This window comes from Oryzias latipes, chromosome 8 (genome assembly GCF_053564925.1).
Source record: "Oryzias latipes strain Hd-rR chromosome 8, Olatipes_Hd-rR_3.1".
NCBI classification, from domain to species: Eukaryota; Metazoa; Chordata; class Actinopteri; order Beloniformes; family Adrianichthyidae; genus Oryzias; species Oryzias latipes.
In genome coordinates, this window is record NC_136244.1 from 24,123,972 (window position 1) to 24,144,696 (window position 20,725).

At 39.3% G+C, this 20,725-nt stretch overlaps 2 protein-coding genes across 6 annotated transcripts in view; both read left to right on the top strand.

Moving 5' to 3' along the window:
- Positions 1-4,986: 4,986 nt before the first annotated feature.
- On the top strand, positions 4,987-11,867 carry gfap (glial fibrillary acidic protein). Of its 2 annotated transcripts, none has more exons than XM_004071186.5 (9): positions 4,987-5,680; positions 7,427-7,487; positions 7,982-8,077; positions 8,159-8,320; positions 8,405-8,530; positions 8,638-8,858; positions 8,937-8,980; positions 9,281-9,363; positions 10,635-11,867. In XM_004071186.5, the coding sequence occupies exons 1-9, from the start codon at positions 5,169-5,171 to the stop codon at positions 10,674-10,676; spliced, it is 1,347 nt and encodes a 448-aa protein (XP_004071234.3). In that variant the 5' UTR covers positions 4,987-5,168; the 3' UTR covers positions 10,677-11,867. The 2 variants fall into 2 exon arrangements, with proteins under 2 accessions (XP_004071234.3, XP_011476140.3); XM_011477838.4 differs by having other exon boundaries at positions 9,281-9,358.
- A 4,002-nt stretch (positions 11,868-15,869) lies between these two features.
- Positions 15,870-20,725, top strand: part of kcnh6a (potassium voltage-gated channel, subfamily H (eag-related), member 6a) — a 29,165-nt gene continuing 24,309 nt past the window's right edge. For 2 of the 4 annotated variants that reach the window (XM_078951833.1, XM_078951834.1), the window contains exons 1-3: positions 15,870-16,083; positions 16,234-16,446; positions 19,435-19,665. In XM_078951833.1, the coding sequence (XP_078807959.1) occupies positions 16,371-16,446; positions 19,435-19,665 (307 nt within the window). In that variant the 5' untranslated portion in view covers positions 15,870-16,083; positions 16,234-16,370. Of the gene's footprint in view, positions 16,447-19,434; positions 19,666-20,725 lie in introns of all 4 variants that reach the window. The other 2 variants (XM_011477833.4, XM_011477836.4) reach the window with 1 other exon arrangement.

The window sequence follows — 20,725 nt, forward strand, 5'->3', positions numbered from 1 at the left end:
CCGCCCATCATTGAATTTCTTCATTTTGACATTCAAAGCAGAAATCACTGCTTCAGCACCACGGTCAGCTCCCATCGGGGGCCTTAAAATGCTTATTTTTAATTAAACAGTCTGATTCCCCTGATCCACATCGGTTCAAAAGTCTCAAATCATTTCTTTATGAATGTACAGAAGTTTTTAGGAGATGTTTTACTGTTGATATTGCTCAGAATTAGGAAAACACCAAATATTTTTGGAGTAATCTCAAGTGATTAGTTTTTTATTTAGTTTTTAATGTGAAATTAACACCTAAAACATTATATTCACTATAATAGATTTTAAAAATCAAACCAGAAGCAGATCAGTTTCACGGAGTGGTCCGCCCAGACTCTGGGCCTCAATCCCATCAAATACCTGTAGAGAGAGCTGAAGCTTAGAGTTGCCAAGCAACAGCCACCAAATCTTGATTGTTTAAAAGTCATTTGTAAAGAAGAGTGGAGCAAAATTCCTCCTGATACAGATGTTTCTTGTGGCTGGTGAGCAGGTTCTGCTCACCAGCCACAAGAAACATCTGTATCAGAAGAAACATATTTGTGACAAGAGGGTTTAAATTCTCATTTTCCTCAAAGAAATGCAAATAAACTGATATGAAATTTTTAAAAAGTTGAGTTTCTTAATCTTCAAATAAACTCACCATTAGGATGACAGAATATCAATAGAATATCAGCAAAATATCAAATACTTATTTCCTCCACTGTAGTTCTTTCAGTTTGCCTAAACAACACTAAAACGATTAATAGTTTCCTTTATTTGTTGTTGTTTTTCCTCATCATTTTCTGTTCTTTTCATCTATAAATGACATTTAGGGGCCTTTTATTGTGAAATTTGTCACCCCAAATGTTCTTGGTTGTCACATAAACTCATTAAGAATTTTTGGAGTCTTAAATGTAATTAAATGCTTTAAATTGATATAAGACTTTAGGAATATTCACTCGAGATAACAGTTTGTGCCCTAAATATCTGCACAACTCGATTATGTGCCTATTGGACAAAAAGAAAATTGTAAAATAGTTAACTCCAGCAAATGATCTTTGCTAATTCTTTGGTGGCATTTATCATATTGTGTTTTTGTCAGAGGTCAAGGTTATGAGGAGTCACTCCATCTGAAAAACAGCTTTCAGATTGGGTTTGGGCTGAGCACTGTGGCTTTAATGAGTTGTGAGTGTGTGGTATGCAGAGCCGTCTGTGTCGTGGATTTGGGCCCCAGCATTCCTGCTGACAGGCAGACTGGAGCAGCGGCTCTGAACCGCTCTCCACCGCCTTTTTTGTGGCCATGCTCTATTTGGACCTGCTGGTGCTGAGTCATATAACTGACCAGTGTGTCCCAGTTAAGCCCCCTGAGTTTTTTCTTTTTTTGTTTTTTTTAACTCCACTTGAAAAACTGTAGCAGCGCAAAAGCATCCAATACAGTCCAGAAATGCACCTAAGGAGGTTTTAACTTCATATGTCATCACGGATTAAATCCAAAACGCACGACGATGTGAACTCAACGAACGTTTATCTTTTTGAGAATAAGAACAAAAATGAAACACAGATCCACTTTCCTCACTGGACATTTTGAAAACCTGAGCAGCTTATTTGATGTTTAATGAATTACTCAGGGAAACATAAAGAAAATCACATTCCATCCAGAAAATTGGAAGTCAAAGCTAAAGTTGAAATTTGTGCTTCCATTTTTTTGCATTAAAAAATGTATTTATTGGACTTAGACAAACCAAAACAAAAGATAGAAGACAACACCTGAAATATATATTAGTATGAATTATGATATTTAGTCATGAAAAAGTAAAATGAAAAAGTAAAAGAAAAAGAAATTTATTTATACACATATTCATACATGTTTACTTTCACATATAGTAATCTAGCTGCATCTAATATACATTTTATGATTTATAAATTATTTATAAATAGACATATTTGCCCATACACATACAGCACACGGCACATTGAATCCATTAAATATTCCGTTTGTATAATGGATCTTGCTTTCAAATGTCATAATCTCACCGATATTGTACCTCATATAACTTTGTTCAAATGTTATTTCACAAAAAAATTAAGATAATAGTTTATGAAACAAGCTAAGTCTTTGCCAGTGTTTGCATTTTAACTGATGGTCAAAAAATAATACAAGAAGAGCTCATTTCTTTTTGCTTTTTGCTTTTCACGTCTTATCAATAGAAGTTTTGGTGTTTCCAATTTTTTTTGGGTTTAATGTGCAAAAGTTCAACTTTCACCTAAAATCTAACTAAATCTATGACTTTTACTTGGCAGAAACCGGCTGGAATGGTGCCCGGGATTTCTAAGGCCACCCCGTCCTCAGATCTGACTTTGACGCCTTCAGAGAGGCGAAAAGGCAATAATGGTTTAAATTCTGTTTGCTGTGTGGCCCTTTAAAGTTTGAAGTCTGGTACTTAAATAAATACTGCAGTTGTTGAAGAAATCTGGCAGAAAAATGGATTAAGTGCGCATTAGGATTCTGTCCTGAACCCGTTTCAGTGCGCCTCATTCAGAAGGGAAGGTCTCCTCATGTTGAAAACATCAATTCGATGTTCCACTGGACTCCTTAGCAACTCCATCAGTGGGGAGGGAGGAGAGGCATGTTTAATCATCAGAACATATTACCTCAGTGACCACATCTAAGGCAACAGGGGGGACTGTCTGAAACATCCAGAGGGCTGAAACTATTAGTGTCAACATAATGATGCAGCCGTGCCGTTAATCCTCACACACGGACGCTTTGAAATCCACAAATCTCTGCCAGGCTGAGTGTGTGATCCCATTAAATTCAGGACACATTGTCGGGGAGTTTTTCTGCTTTTACAACAGCAACACTCAGAGTCTACATAGTAAACTCAAAGAGGCTTTATGGACTGTCTCTCAGTGCCACTGGTGTCACCTCCCAGGAACTTTACAACCCCCTAAAAAACTCCTTTGGTACAGCTGTTGTTTTGGTTTTACTGCGTGTTACCTCACAGAAATGAACTGTTCCTGCAGGCTGATGTCTAAATTCAGAGGAGATCGAAATAAAATTCATCAAAAGCGTATCAGGAAGTTTAAATATTTCACAAATCCTTCCAAGTTCTTCCTTAAAAATACTTAAAATCTTTTGATAATCTGATCACTTTTTGTTTCACAAAATTACACGTCCAGAAAAAGCCCAACATTCTCATCTCCATAACATCTTCTGAAAAAAAGTCTGGCTTTTTAAAGGTGATCTGATGTGTGGTTAGTGCCGCTGTTGTTAGGGTGACGGCTGAAAAGGGTTTTGTAACGCAGCCTCTGTTAGTCTTTCTGAAGTTTAGATAAAGTTTGGACTCCCTGACTCCTTCTGGGTTGAGCTCCCTCCTCCTCATCTCAGCCATCTATCCGTCTCTGAAACCAGCAGGAAGTGAACATGGTGCATGGAGACCCCTGATGAACATGTTTGTTCCCACCGTCTTCAGTTCATACTGCATTTTAAAAATAAAACATGTCCAAAGAATTTAAACATGTTACCAAGGTGTTTAAAAGGACAAATTTGGAACAATTTTGGAAGTTTCAGAGTAAGCCCCTGATGTATGCAGATGATTCGGTTGTTTTTAGCAGTTTTTAAATATCTGTGCCTGTTATGGTTTAAAAAAGAATATTTTATATAATTCTAGTAAGGGTTCTGGGTTGATCTGTTGTACCAGAGAAGATGTGAAATTGAATTTTCCGTTTTTTAAACTGTCCAGTACTGAGCTCGATGTCTGTCATCCAGTAACATATCTTAGTCATGTTATTGATGACAAAATGATTGATGACAACAACATTCACTGAACTCTTAAAAAAATCTTCTGGGTGGCATGTCTTAAAAACCCATTCAGATTCAAATTAAACTGGGTTTTGAGTGGTTTTACCATGTTCTAGTGGCATTTTTTTCTCATGATAGAGGACATATGTGAAGATAATCAACCTCAAAATTGCATTTTTGTGTATTTCTGTATTTAAATTGTTGTGAATTAGCAGGAAAAACGTTGTTAATGTGATGTAGAAACATCTACGGCAAGCCACTAGCTCCATTCTGATGCATCCACTTGTGGACAAACAGATCCATTTTTGCCATAGTTTTCCTCATCTGAGCTGGGATCTGGATCCAAACTGTCCGACTGGATAGCTCCAATATTGCTCCCATTTTTCCTTTGCTGCTCCGGTTATGTTAGGTTGGTAAGCTAGTGGGAGGGAGTGTAAACAGACGGATGATGGGAAGGATGTGGGGCTCACTTGCAGCAATGGCCACAACCCAAAGGTGGATTTTTAAATATTACTACCGCTATTTGGGCTAAAAACTGCCTCATTGTAAGTAATAGACCACCGGGAACATTTTTATAATAGATCAAAAGAGGATTGGAGTGGGACTTCTTTGAACTCTTCGTTACCAGTCCCAAAATTGAACATACTGGTTTGGACACCCTTTTAAGTCCTTACGTTTTTACGTTTATAATTTATGTTTTACTTGTATTTTATTTCTTCTGTGTGTCATATTTTTATGGTTCTGAGATTTAGAGCTCAAGTATGGAATAAATGTTGGTTTCATTCCTACATTATTGTATTTAACAGGAGAAAGCCAATAGGTTGTTAAAAAACATTACTGCTGATAGTTACTGTTTGTCATAATTCTGTAATCCCGTGCAGAAGTGTGTGTTTAGCCCTAAATGCTGAACTCAGCTGTGTTTGTCTAACAGCCGTCTTCTGCGCTGGATTTGCTCCGATCTGCCAAACCTTGGCTGGGTTCTTTGGGTTTGTTGCCTTCAATCAGAACCTGTTTTTTGTTTTTGTGGTCCAGTTTCTGGTCAGGCTGGAACGGCGGCCAGACGGTTTCACACAAATTCCTTTTCATTCAGTTGGAACAGAAAGAAAGAGGGTAAGACAAAAAAAAAGGGGGGGGGGGAGTGAAAAAGGGAGTGAGTCAGAGGACCAGGAGTGACAACAATCCACGGCCCACAGCTTTTTCAGTCGGATGCAAACCACCCCTTTATGCGCCATTCACTGTCTGCTGCCCTCCCTTCTCCCTGCCCCACCCTGTGGCCTCTGTGTTCTGGACTTGGGGGCAGTTCTTCAACTATAAAAGCCCAGTTTGTCCCCTCTGTGAGCCCATTCCCCCCGTCATGGAGAGCCAGAGAGTCCAGTCCTCCTACAGGAAGCGTTTCGGGCCTCAAGGCCCGGGCAGTGCAGGGGGAAGACTATCGTCCAGCCGCCTCTCCTGGCATGGAACCCCTCGAAACATCTCCATCTCCAGCCCCATATCCCGGACCTCCCTGGGCTCCTCTACCGCGGCCCTGCTGATGGGGAGTCCAGGGGATCGGCTGGACTTCTCCGCCGACTCCCTGCTGAAGGCCCAGTACAAGGAGACGCGCACCAATGAGAAGATGGAGATGATGGGCCTCAACGACCGCTTTGCCAGTTACATCGAGAAGGTGCGCATGCTGGAGCAGCAGAACAAAGTGTTGGTGGCAGAGCTGAACCAGCTGAGGGGGAAGGAGCCCAGTCGCCTTGGGGACATCTACCAGGATGAACTCAGGGAGCTGCGGCGGCAGGTGGACAACCTGACCACAGGCAAGGCTCGACTGGAGATCGAGAGGGACAACCTGGCTGCAGATCTGGCCACGCTTAAGCAGAGGTAGGTGTGAAAAAAGGTGGTTAGTGCAGGGTGGTGCTCAGAGATAACCTTTATCCTTTGTGTCTCTTGTTTGGAACAGAGCTGTGGTTAACTGAAAATGTAACTTTCAATTTCAAATTTCTGAAAAAATACCCAAAAATTAGAGAAACTTAACTCTTTTTTTAAAACACATTTTTATTTTCAAAGGATAAATTTGATTTCAAATGTATTGCTTTAGAATTAAGTCCAGTTTATCTGGATTAGGTTGGAGAAATCCTGGCACAGGGGAAGAAAACGTTTTCCTTTTTTTTAAATTACAAGAGCATTTATATGTAGATTCTTTTTGAGAGGGGGGATTTGTTAGAATGCAGATCTCCATGGTCCGCCTGAGCTTTGCTACTGGATCCCTCTATACAAGCCTGATCCCGACTGAACCCCTCGTCAGCCCCGAAAGAGTGTGGAGGAATGAGGCCAACACAATGGTGGCCCTGCACAAAGAGAGCAGCCGGGGAGATGTTCTTTGAAGCTTCGCATTTTTTCCTTTGCGGCTGCTTGAATTTATGCCAGAAGTTTTAGAAAGAATGACTGAAGGTCTGGGGGGGGAAAAGGTCTTCAGCACAGTCCTCTTTGCCCTCTGCTCCCTAAAAGACGGTAGGGTGAATAATGATACGGTGGCTGAGAGGGTCAGAGGTCACCTCTTCATTGATGCTGCTCCCATACCAAGACTACTCAGAAAACTCTGCATGAACCTATACAGATGTTGGAGTGAGATCGTTGCGTGTCTGTGTTTGGCAGATGGATTGTGGGGCGATGTCTGTTTTTTTAATTTTTTTTTATTTTGTGTCAATGTGTGTTTGCATCCTCCTTCCCGTGGGAAAGGCCTCTGGCTGTTAGGTCGCAGTGAATGTGTAATGATGCATAAGCTGCCCTTTCAGCTGAGCCTGGCTCCTCCTCCCCTGCACCACAAGGAGCAGCATTAAAAGCATAAAAGTAGCTGATGTTGTGTGAGAACAGAGAACGACGGGGTTATTTGATTCCAGACCAGGGAATCAAACATCATCAGGGAAAAGGGCAGCATGTGCACTTTTTTTGTTTTTTGCCCCTTAGACGATACAGAAATAAATATTTTATTGCACGCTGACAGCGAAATATGAGTTTTGAACGATGTACAAAAATGAATCGTATAATGGAAATAATGTTAATGTGAAACTCAGCCCTGATTCAAACCCAATCTTCTGGGGACCTCAAAGCAGGAACCTTCAGGGGGCCCCACCCCTGAGGATATTGATCACATCATTGTGATGTATAGTTGTGTCTGTCAATGGAAAGGAGAAGGAGATCGGAGAGCCTTTCTTCTTTCACCAATTTTAGCTTGGAGAAAGATATCTCTACTGTTGTTGTGGACATTGGAAAATGACCACAAGAACAGTAGATTAATCAACTAGATTAGCAGAAAAATCTGATTCTCCAACTCACAACTGGATGTTATGTGACGTCATTTCCATAAAGGGCAGGGGCTCAAGCACCTCTAGAGGTCCTGTGTGTGCATAGGACCTCTAGGGTAACGCCTGTTGAAGCAAATAGACTCCACTTGGGTTCCAAAATTACCTTAATTTAGCATCTACTTGGAAGCAAAAACACTAAATCTTTTTTTTTTCCTTAGCTGGAAATAAATTCAGAAATTAAGGGGTTCATGAAAAAAAGCTGCATTTAAAAGGTTGTGTCTCCCTTCAGAGAATCTGAAAGCGATCTGTTCTCTTTTGACAGGCTGCAGGATGAGATTGTGCAGCGTCAGGAAGCAGAGAACAACTTGAACGCCTTTAGACAGGTAATCTTTAGTGTCACTGCGTACATTTTGCGCATTTTAGCACATCTGAAATTTCAGTCTGTTTTGATTCGTGCGTGATATACGTAAAACAAAAGTGGCTTTTGCTTTGGTCAGTCGTCGATGTGCTCAGATGTCCAATGAGGGTTTCGATAGACAGGTCTTCACAAGAATTCGGTTCTGAGCTGTTCAAAATTTTGTTGCTTGAGAATGACGAAGTTTACGCATATTTTAGGAAGTTTACACGCAATTAGTACGTAAATCTTACACAAAAGTGCATGATTTTTGTGTGATGCATACACAATTTTGTGGCTTTCCACAACTGTTCCACTTGTGTCTAATAGTATTAGTCATACATTATGTGCCATTGAAGTATGACTTTTAAATCCTGTATACGGCGCATATATGTTAAAATTACGTAATTGACGCACAAATCACTAATAAATTATTTAGGAACAGCGCAACTTTTCTGAGTCCTCGTGTCGTTGTTCACGCAGGATGTGGATGAAGCATCTCTCAGTCGTGTCCAGTTGGAGAGGAAGATTGAATCTCTTCAGGATGAGATCAACTTTTTGAAGAAAATACACGAAGAGGTTTTTCAAAGCTGATTCAACACAAACATTTAGTTCCTATGTTTGTTTGTTTTCAACTCTTTCATAACTCTTTCTGATCAGGAGCTGCGTGAGTCACAGGAGAAAGTCTTGGCCCAGCAAGTCCATGTTGACCTGGATGTTTCAAAACCAGACCTAACTGCTGCTCTGAGAGACATTCGACTCCAATATGAAAACCTGGCCACCTCCAACATGCAGGAGACAGAGGAGTGGTATCGATCCAAGGTCAGTTTTTCTGACAATTAATGTTCGCAAGCAGAATTTGTTTTACTTGTGTGAGGGATATATTGTCTATCTTTTGGGTTACAGTTTGCTGACCTGACAGATGCAGCCAATAGAAATGGAGAAGCACTGCGCCAGGCCAAGCAAGAGGCCAATGAGTACCGGCGTCAGATCCAAGTGTTGACCTGTGACCTTGACGCTCTCCGCGGGACAGTGAGTCCACAGCCGACGCCGTTTTCTGTTTCTGTTCTTCACTTCCTCATCAAACAAGGGTTTTTCTTCAATTTTCTAAAAGTCCTGTTTTGTCTTTGCCCCTCGAGAACGAATCTCTGGAACGCCAGCTGCGGGAAATGGAGGACCGCTGTGCCATGGAGACAGCCGGTTACCAGGATACGGTGAGCCGTCTGGAGGAAGAGATCCAGGCACTGAAGGAGGAGATGGCGAGGCATCTGCAAGAATACCAGGACCTGCTCAACGTCAAGCTGGCTCTGGACATTGAGATAGCCACTTACAGGAAATTACTGGAAGGAGAGGAGAGCAGGTGAGTCAGAGCACGGCAGATGGTTCTGCTGTGACACGGCAGGCATGACAGACATGTAATATCTTTCTGCTTTTATAGGATCACCATTCCAGTTCAGAGTTTTTCCAATCTGCAGTTTAGAGGTCAGTATAACCCAAACTCTATGTTTTATTTATTTCAATTATTTTAGATGAAATTAGTTTTTAGATATTAGTAATAGAATAATTATATCATAAACCTCACTGAAGTACCTGCAGAAAACACTGTGATGTTGTAATATATATTTAACAGAAGTGTATTTGTGATCAAACAATTATTTATTTTATTGTGAGTTCTGTTGCTTTACTAAATTGCAGACAAATTGAGTATTGGAAATGAAAAGGTTTTGTTAAAAACGTGAATATTTTGTGTGTGTCGCTTTTCTGTTTTTGTTGTTGTTTTAGAAACTAATTTGGACTCTAAAACCCCAGAGGCTCATGTGAAGAGGAGCATCTTGGTTCGAACTGTGGAGACCAGAGACGGTGAGGTGTGTAGAGCAAACGTTGGCACAAAAATGGGGAGTTAACGTTGCACTTCTCTTTCATCCAGGTGGCACTGAATTGAAGTTGGGTCAAGACATCTGGACTAAAAATGCTCTTCCTTGAAGAGTTCGGTCCACTTTTGTATCCTCCAGGTGGGATGTGGAAGTTTTTTACACCCATAATTCAAAGTAAAATGCAATTCTCAATAAAAAATTCATTTTTTTCAAACAATTTTAAAATGCTTTTTTTTTCAATATGAAAAATTACAGTAAAATCAATTGCGTTTTAAATTGTTGTGGGTTTTGGTACCATAATTCAGATGAAAAAGCAGTTTGCAACTGCTCTAGCATTCTTTTTTATATTCAATTCTAAATTGCAAATTGAATCATGTCTGTTTTATCTGTCTATTTTAAATTATTGTGTTTATTTTCTTTTGTGTTTGAAATAAAGAAATTGAAAATATATTTGAATTGAATTGAGAATTGCATATTACTTCAAATTATGGGTGAGACAAACTTCCATAGGAACACCCGGATTCCTGCCAAGAGACGATTCATTACATACTGATGAAAATGATGAGTTTTTCGGTTTGTTCTGATGATGGAGGACACATATATAATATAAAGAAATTTAAGCTTACAATTGTATTTCTGAGTATAAGAAAGCAATTTGAAGGAGCTTACATGTGACAAAGGGCCATTTTTGTTGCACTGCCAATGTTAGGTTGGGGTTGGGAAGGGCTGTAAGCTAGAGCGTGTAAACAAAGGGATGATGGGAAGGGGGTAGAGTTATTCCACGCCCGCAACTCAGAGGCAAATTTTAAATGAACTACTGCCGCCCTGCAGAAAAATTGTCCTATAAAACGACATTTTTTTTATTTTGGTTAAAAATTGCATAATCATAATTAAAAGACCACTGGGATTTTTTTAATTAGATCTAAAGATGATCGGAGTGGGACTTTAAAGGAAAAGAAGAGAAGCTAGAATCCTCTTGTAATAGCCCCTAGCATGATCACAGGGTAGTTGGGTGTGGTCATGTTGGTCATCTTAGAAACTAAAAAAAAAAGGTAAATATGGGCCAAATTATGTCTGATACCTCCCATTCTGTTTGGGTAAGTATTATTAACATCTATTGCTTCTCCTACCCCTCCTTTCAACCTGATGTTGTACTTCTCTGCTATTCCCTCTGGATGGCAACGTTGAACCCCTCTGGAGACTCACGGTTCACCTCTCCAGGGACTTTTCCTATTTTTAACTCCGATCTCTTTTCTTTCCAGATCATTAAGGAATCGACCACTGAGCACAAGGACATTCCTTGAACTCTGCATCTTTCCTCGTTCATCCTCAGACTTTTGACGGAGGACTGTGAACGCTCAGCGTTGCATATTGTTGTTTATCCTGACTCCATATCATCTAGTTTTTGTCATCCCCTCAACATTTGCTGCTTTGTTTTTTTTAATCAACCCTAGCATAACCACCAATGACAACTTAGTGTTTGAAACATTGACTTTGTGCAGTCCAGTCATTTTGAATGAAGTGTGGTGCATTCTAGTTTGAAAACAGGGAGGAAAAGGTTTTCCATTTAGCTGCTTTGAAGGAGATGTAGAGATGTTGTCCTCTAACATGTAGCACTGTGGACGTTGATGTGTGGTTAAGTGTACGTGAAATGTGGCGACAAGAAAGAGACATTAAGAAAGAAAGATATGAGGATGTTTCAGGAAGATAATGTAAGATTGTTTCTCTAGAGTTCATTTATTTCAGTTTGCTACTAAAATGTGATTTTCTCTTTTGTTGTTTAGGCACTACAGATGTTAGTTCCTAACTAGTGAGAGAACTGAGCTGTTTAATGCTAAAGAGGAGGATTTAACTTCTTCCAAACTGGATCAAAATCGTTGCAGCTCTAATGTTAGTTGCTTGAGAATACTCTTGACTCTGCATCAGTTCCAACACCTTCTGGTAAAGACATGATCAGTTCTGGCACTGAAACGTGTGAGGATGGGATGATAGGAGCAGACAGCGAGAGGTTGAAGGTGTGGAACGCTGACGCCACGTGTTCCCTGGAGCCACTATCAGCCTCTCTGTTCCAAAAGAGTCAGCCAGTTCCCGCGGTGCTGGCCTGATACTACAGACAGAGACAAGCGGAGATCCGGCAGTCCAGAACCGGCCTCTGTTTTTACGTCTCTCTGATGGAAGCAGCTCAAACCCTCAGAAACATTCAGCCCATGACTTTTGTTGAAAGTTGTGGCCGAAGCACAGCGGTTTCCATGTCTGCCAAGCCTGTGCTCTTCACCAAGGACACTTTGTTCTTCTCACCTTCCAGCTTCCCTAATTCCACTTTCCGTCTCTTTCCTCTTTTCTATGACACTCCTCGATCCTCTTGTCTTTTGAACATGTTTTGACAGAAATTGCAGCTGTAAATATAACATGTTTTGACAGACAAATATAGCATATGTTTTGTGATCCATAAGGATGTCATTTAAACTACAATTAAAGATTTGGTTTGCTGGGGATGTTTGCCTCTTTTCTGTTTTATTGCAGTGTTCAGTTTTCAGATAACCTGTCCTTAAAGCTCATCCAGATCTTGCAGATGCATCATAGGAACCGGTCCGATTCTGACAGTCAAACCCGCTGGCAGCTGAAGACTGAATAGACTTGAAAATGATTGTTTTAACCCCCCAGGCAGGAACCAACTCCAGGCAGATGGGTTCACTTCTCCTGGTTCATGATGACTGCCACTGTAGGACAGATGAGCTTTAAAGGATCGCAGCACATAAACATCAACGTTTTCTGATCTAACCTCAAATATGGTCTTCTGTTCATTATATTGTTTTCTTTTAATTATTATTTCTTTCACTTTGAATCTGCTTTTTCCCACATCCTTTTTTTGAAGATGATAAATTAAAATGGTTCTTTTTTTATGTTTATATATTATATATATATTTTTTGGCTGCTGTTAAACGAACAAACAACACATTTGTTAACTTAACTTTAAAGCCATCAAGAAAATTGTTGTTATATTCTCTAAGGTTAATTGTGTGGGTTAAGCTACAAAAGTTGTGTTTCTGGGAAAATCATTATTTCAAAATAAAAGGTGGTGTAGCCCTTCTTTCTTTTTTTAAATGATGGTGTTATTTTACTTTTTCATGGAGGGGAAAACATTTAAAGAATATTTTGTTTGGAAAAACTGAGGCAAAAATATTTAAATACAAACTTTGAAGGACTGTATAAAAGTTTTTGTGTGGTTGATAAAAAAAAGTTTTTTCTTTCTTGCCTCTTAGCAAGAATTTATTTATTTATCATAAAAGTTTTTGCTTCAGGTCATAACATACCAACTTTAAGAGGAATTTTTTTTACATTTAATTAATTTATATATATTTTTATGTATTTTACTTACTTGGGAAATACTTTTACATACAAACAGTTCATCAGCAAAATGTTTTTCATGCTCAAACACAGAAAACAAAACATTTCTTGCACTGAGAATTTGTGTTTTAATGTGTCGCTGTCACTAAAAATCACTACAAATACTTTATGCATTACAAGATAATTTAAGAAAAAGCCTCACAAAAACTTTTTTGTGCTACCAATCAGACAAAAATAATGTCTGGCTCCTTTTTTTACCTAAAACCACTTTTTTCTCACATATAGTCCAATATACACTTAACTATAGGAGTTGAGGGCAGAAGAAGGCACAAGTGGGATCTGTTGAGGTTTAAACTCTGATATAGAAGCCCACAATTGTTGAGTAGTGCTACATTGACTGTGAGACGTTCTCAAAACTTCATAATAGTTCCACAAAACACAAAAAAATGTAAAAGTTCCTTTAAAGGATGGGTTTAAAGTGTACATTCTAGTATAAACCAGTGACAAAGTGTGTAAAGTAGTGTGTTTGTTCCCAGCTCCTATCAGGGGAATGAAGGACCGGGGGTCGGCGCTGGAGGCAACCCTGAGCTGAAGGAATTCAGGGCAGATAAAACTCTCAGGCAATTGAGGGTTCGAGCTTCGGCGTCGACCTTTTTCCCAACAAGTTCTTCTCCACAAAAACACAAAGGGTCAAGAGGTGAAAAGAAAGCACATTTTAAGCTTGTTATCGTTCTGAAGTGGGTGTGAGGTGACAGCTGCCGTCATGCGTCCATGCAAAATGTAAAGACGACACGCTGACAGTCACCTTGTGTTCTTGGAAAACGGGCGTTTACACTTCAGCAGCGGGAATGTAAATTCAGAACTAACGTGAACTGTTCTCGGGAACTGAGCAAAAGAAATGCACTCAAACAAAAACCTTTTTTTTTTTACACAAAATAATTGGTTTTCCAATATTTTAGTACACCACGTTGAAATCTAAGGGGCTTGGAAGTAAATGGAAATGTTCTTATGTATTTAATTAAAAACTTTAGCTACATTTGTGCACTGAAGTTCTACCAAAACCCTTCATTTAAAGATGTTTTGGTTGTAAAATTCGAGATCATGGTCACCATGTCGCTGCCCTTTTTTTTTGCAGCCCAACATTCCCGTCTCACTTGGCTCACACTCCCTGCGACGTGTTACGGAAAGTTAATTTTAGGCCTCATTTCATCAAGACCATCAAGATAAAACACACACACATCCACACACACACACACACACACACACAGACACTATCTAACGGTCAGTTGTTCCTCTGATCTCCAAACACCTCCCAGGGTCTGAGCATCTTAATCCCTGAACACATGCTTATGACAGCTTCTTTCTTTTATTCGTGCAAAGCGTAAAGTTGGAGGTACAGGAGCTATACTTTTCAGTTTTTAGCTTATATTTGAATAAAAGAAAATCTTCTTTATTTAAGGTGAATACTATATTTGCCTCAGTGTTTCTGCAAGAACAAAAGCACCTTTGAAAGATTCTCTATAAAATGCCACGCAGCATAAACACTTTTTTTTTTAGCCGTGTGGGACAGTAAAAATCCACTATGGCATCTTTTTTTAAACAGTGTGCAGAATGTTTAGTAAAGAAAGCACTTCCCCAGGTGACCTCATAGATTCAAGTGTCTGCTTTATGTCTAAACAGGCTGCAACTGCCAGGTAAGTGTCTCATTTCAAGTGAAGGCAGAGAGCTGAGGCCTTTATTTATCAGACCAGATTACAGGTAAAAACTGGAGTCGTAAGAACTCACTTTTAGCTTCTTTTATGCTAAAAAAAAAGGATATCTGGGTCTAAAAGTTTTTCAGTGGTTCAAAGCTCAGTTGCTGAAACCTGCAGATGTTGTAAAATTGGCTGAATAAAAAAATTCAGACAGGAAATCTGCAGCTCTAACTGGGTTAGTGTTTGTGTTCGGTTTGTGCTTTTCTCTGCTTTGACAGTTTCTCTTCATGTGTGTATCCAAGTCATCCCTGTGCTGCTAAAAACAGCAGCTCACCTCAGTTTGGAAAATCACAGCTCTGTCTGCAACACTAAGGCTATGACTTCCTTGTTTTTTAGCATTAATATTAGATTATTGACATTATTTGGATTAAATGTCAATATGCATTTGTGGAAATTGTGCTCTCCCCTTTCATTTTTATCCTATCTATGGATTATTATGGAGCTTTAGAGGTGGGATTGGAGTCACAGACAGAAGAGGTGATGTTATTTTGAGCATGGAGACATGTGATGTGATGTGAAGAATGAACTGATGAGGGTCTGCTCTCTGTCAGAGTCAGAACACTCAAGGAAAAAATAAACGTCCCGTTTTAGGATCAGATTTATACTTTTAATTTTGTTTTGGAAGAAAGTGAAGCCAAAAGCCCTAAGTATAGATGTCAACATTTAACAATTTTGCAAGCCTGACTGTTAAAATAAAGGAAAATCTTTTAGTTTTTTTTATGTAAATGATTTTCATGCAGTTAAAGTTATTCAAATTCAAATTCATACAACTTTATTTATCCCCGAAGGACAATTCCTTTCAAGGTAGCTTATGAAAAAGCTGACATTAAATAGACACCTTAAAAACAGAACCACAATTCCTCAATCCGATACAATAATACACAATAAAATAGAAGTGACAGAAAGTTAAAATAAATGTGTTGAGATTATTTTGAAAGGACTGACAGTTTTTGATTCATATGATATGATGTCTCCTCATAAAAACAAGCTGATGAAGAAAATAATGCAGGACATTAATTTTTAAAGTTCCACTCCGATCATCTTTTGGTGTATTTTCAAAGTGTTCCAAGTGGTCTTTTAATTATAATGATGCAGTTTCAGCCAAAAATATTAAAATCTGTGACATTTTTTAGGACATATTTTCTGCAGAGTGGCAGGATTTTTTTATTTATTTTTAGAAATTCACCTCTGAGTTGTTGGTAGAACTGTTGTTGTGGAGTAAGCCTGCCCTCACCTCCCATCATCCTTGCATTTATACACGCTCCTGCTAGCATCATCCAAAAAAGTGCACGCAAACACACGTTAAAATCTCCACACACTCAAAAAAACACAATTGTTATGGCGGTGGGTTTTTAATCAGGGCGTCATAATAAAAGCGCAAAGTGGATGGGTGGCTTTTATTTTGAAGGACCAAAACGCCCCCTTTGGTTTGGTCTGCCAGCTTGACGCTCTGAGCTCTTAACCAGCGACAGCGGGGAGGTGGATCTAAGAATTTGGCTTCTTCTCTGCCATCCTGCTCGTTCAGGATCCAAACTTGACGGAGAAATAACAACCAGACGGATTTTTCCTGTGCGCTCCAGCTCTTCCTCTCAACTTTCTCCAACAACAGGTTGTCGGTCACTCTGCGACTCCTTTTGCGTGTGTCCCCCACCCCAATTTTGTCGCCTAATGGGGCTCAAACTGTGCCTGTCTACTTTTCCTCTCCTCACATAATAATCCGTGTGCAACATCCTGCATCTGCCATCGCCCGGGCAACCAGTCCTCCTGCTCTCCATCATTCGTCCAGGCGCGCGTCGACAGCGGAGCAAAGCTGCCTTTATTTTGGAGGCCGTCACAACATTCGTGTCTTTGTTTTGACTTCTTTCCAACTCGGGAAGTCCATGTGTCGGGTTCGGAATGCCTGTGAGACGCGGTCATGTGGCGCTCCAGAACACCTATTTGGACACAATCATCAGGAAATTCGACGAACAAAGTGAGTGGAATTAGATCTTATATCTGCACAGTCATGTGTGGGAAATGCTCTAAATCAGTTTGTTGCTCAAATTCACCAATCCAACATAAAAAAACTGTTATTATATAAAAGGCCAGTTGGACATCTATAAAAAGTAATGAATGCAGTTTTATTTTATATCTATTGTCTTTAGAAATTTAAAAATGAATGCTTTGTTTTAGACCCTTATCCTTCTTTTTTGTTATTCTCTTTGCCTAAAATGCGACTTAACGTTGGTGATGCTTGAGTTTTTGGTTCACTGCACCTGCATCTTGTTTTTTCGTGTGTGTGTGTGCTGCATTTAGTTCCATGAGCTCACATGTTCTCACTCACCGCAGATGGAGATAACAGAAAAGAGGAAACTCTCATGCAACAGCAAGGCAAACCCAGATGTTGCATGCAGGACTTTGTCTTACTTTCTCTTCTGCTTTCAACAGCAAACTCTTCTTTAGCTGTCCTTTCTGCATTTTCCACTGTTTTTTTTAAAATCCCACAGTACATTTTTAGTTCGAATTCTCAAAAAGATCAGAACACAAACAATTTTTGGCCTCTTCAGCAAGAATCTGCTTAATAGAAACTCTCCTTGTCAGTTGGTTTGGATCACATGGTGTTTGAAATGTGTCATTGTACAGGAATGAGGAAATAACTGACATGGTCATGTAACTCCTGTCTTGTCCCTAATTGACAGAAATGGTTGTGTCAGGACAGACTCCACGTTATCACCGTCACCGGTCAAACTTGGCTGTATACACGAGGCTAAACATAACTTTACCGTCCTGTATAGTTTGTGTCCAAACATGGACCGATTCCTGACTTTGATTTTGACTACAGAGGTATTTTGTTGTAAAAGGGTTTCCACATTGTCCCTGAAGGTGTGTGCACGCACATGCACATCCAGGTGAGTGCACGTGCTCAGAGGGTGACTCTGGACAGCGTGTGCTTTCCATTAGAGCTTTAAAAAGAAAGACGCATAGAAAAACCCTTCTCCTCGTCAGCAAGGGCAGTAAACAGCTGTGTAACCCAGTTGCACCACAGCCTCATGAAGGGGGTAGTTATGGAGGTTATATAGGTCCTCCTCATTCAGCTCGCTGAACTCCTCCATTAGCAGCTTTCAAACAGCCCGACTCCCTTTCGTACAGCATCACGGGAGTTCCTGTGATGCAATGAAGATGCTCGAGAGATTTTTTTTTTTGACCGACGTATCAAGAGTCTGACGGGGCAGGAAAAACCGTTATTGTTGTACCTGACACTGTTCAGTGTCCCAAAGGGGGAGAAATAATCAATGGTGCTTTTTGACCCCCCAGGGCAGGTCACTGCCTGGGAAGAATATACACCAGTGCATTGGGCACAGTTTGTACCCAACCATGCAGGTGACATGCCAAAAAAATAAATAAATAAAGCTATAACGTCACATCTGAAAGGTATCAGCTTATTTAGCAAGAAATGTTACATTTAAAACCCATACAATTAGGCGAAAAAAAGTTTTTTTGTTTAACCTTTTTTATTTAAATCAAATGTTTTTTCATTGTTGTCTTACAATAGAAAATACTACAAATACATAATTCTTTGAGGATACTCAAAAACCTCTATTTTGTTAATTTGAAAACATGATCTGTAATGCGTAAGGATGGATTAATATGAAATTGTAATCTGATTACAATCAATGAGTATTACATATCTGTTACATGACGTTTGTGTCATGTTACTGTTTACTGAAATCCTTCAAAAAAATGTTTTCCGAAGATAATCTATCATCAACAACTCGATTTTGTTACTGCACTTGATCTGATTAGAACCTGCTGATGAAAACTATGCAAAACTATAAGTTTGCTTCCTCCACCCCTTTTCAAGCAATAAACTAAGCTCTTCTTGACTTTAGTAAGTAACCACTGTCTTTAATGAACCAAATTGTATTTTGATTCTTTTTTTTAAGCAATGTATTTTAATATTTCTTTCAATTCTTGCATTATCTATGATAGTAATGAACCAAATCAATTAATCAATTTCTGAAAAAATGATTAACGATTATCTGTGTTGGTGATTTGTCTAGGTTATTTGGAATGGATCAGATAACATTAGTGGAAAGTCATTTTGAAAAGTTGCTTTGATAATTTATTCAGATCCTGTAAATGTCAATGTTGGTCTCACAATAATAAGGGAACTAAGGCTACTTTTTTCCATATTGCAATCTTTTTGCAATATTTAATATATTTTCAAAACACATTGTTACTTTCTGAATCATTCCGACAAGTAGTTTTTAAAAGTTACCTAAAAAAAGATTTAGCAAATATTGTTCACATTTCTGTCTCAAGTATTTTGTGTCACATTTTATTTGTTTGTTTTTTTTTAAAGTATTTTTTAATCATAAATTCAAGTAAATGCATTTTCTTGTTGGGTATATGGATTGACTCCACAAGGCCTGGACCTTCTTTATCATTTTAAAGAGCTTTGAGCTGATCAAAGCATGAAAAGTGTTTTATTTGTTTTTCTCAAATTAAAAAAAATGTTTTTTTCTGATTTGAAAAGGTTTACAATGAAAGTCAAAATGTGAAGTTTTCATGTTTTGAGAAAAAGTCGTCTGAATTTGTGCTGAAAACCCACTAATTAAATGATTCAGACGAGTCTTTGTTGACATAATGAGCTGCAAATTCCCACTTGTCACCTGTGAGCAGGTGTGATTCTGTAGGACTAAAGGGACCACCTGCTCTTCAGTCCCTTTGGGAGCAGCTGTGCTGATAAGCTCCATGCAAAACTGGACTTCATTAGTTCCACTTCAGATTATTGTCAAGCAAAGACGAGACGTTCATTATTAATTGCAGGGATTGTCTGATACTCTTAATGCAATAAGGCGAAAAACAGAATTGAAATTAAGAAGTTGAACCGTCAGTACTGCAGATTTCTGTTTTCCAACATTATCCTCTGTGTTTCTTTTAGAGTTTCACGCTGATTTGATGATCTTGCATCTCGCAGGTCGAAAGTTTCTGATTGCCAACGCGCAGATGAAGGACTGCGGCATCATCTACTGCAATGAAGGCTTCTGCCAGATGTTTGGCTTCACCAGGGCTGAAATCATGCAGCAGCCCTGCAGCTGCCAGTTCTTGGTCGGTCCCGGCACCATGAAGAGCGCGGTGACCCAGCTGGCACAGGCCCTGCTGGGTTCTGAGGAACGCAAGGTGGAGATCCTCTGCTACTCCAAGGAAGGTAAGACTCACAGGGTTGGAGAAAATGCTAGTCTGAGGAGGGTCCGGGCATCAGAAGGTCCTGTGGGTTTTATTTTATTAGATCTCCATTTTTGTGTCGTAGAAGTTTGTGCTTCCATTCACATTGTGTGTGTTGTCACATGACTTACAATTTCTGAATTCATCCTGAGCAAACGTGGCAAAAAAAATCCACCAAAAAGTGCAAAATGGTTCTGATCCCTAAAATCTTCACCAGAATGACGCAGATGGGTTTTTACTTAAAGACCAACTCTGATGAAAATCGTGTTTTTGGTGTTTTGTTCTTATGGCATTTTTCGATGAAGGACATTAAAATTACATTTCTGAGAATTTCTTTAATCATATTATTATGAATCAGCAGCAGACGGAAAATAGCTGTTTGAAAATGAGCTTATTTGGTACGTAAACAAACCACAATGGAAGGGCCACAAGCTCCCTGATCTCCTCATATACTTAGAGAGATGACTAGATCCATGTATGTCTTAGTTTTCCTCGCCTGAGCTGGCATCTGGCTCAAAGCTGTGCGGCTGGATAAGTCCAATTTTGCTCACCAATTTTGTTGTACTGGTGACTCAAGAGTTGAGTTGTGAGGGGCTGTAAGGTAGCAGGAGAGCTTGAAACAGAGAGCTCTTAGTTATGGGTGATGGGAAGGGGGCGAGGGCTTGCTCCTGTCGTTCTGCAGAAACCGTGTCCTAGAAAATGACACAGGATTTTGATTTTGGCACCAGTACTTATTTAAAAAAAAAAAAATCCCTGGAAGCACAGAAAATAGATCAAACGATGAGAGTTGGTCTTTAAAACCCTTTTTCTGACTCTCAGCTTCCTTAACCCTTGTGCTAAAATAAAAATGAAGAAAAAAAATGAGTGAAAAGCACAAATGTAGAGAAAATTGCATATCAGTAATCCTGAACATTACCATCACTGAGAAATTATAGCCTCAATATTAGCCTCCGAAGTGAAAACAATCTTTTTTTTTGTTTGTTTTTGGAAAACTCATTTAATTAAAAAAAAATGAAAAGAATAAACAAAGACGTGTAAAACAA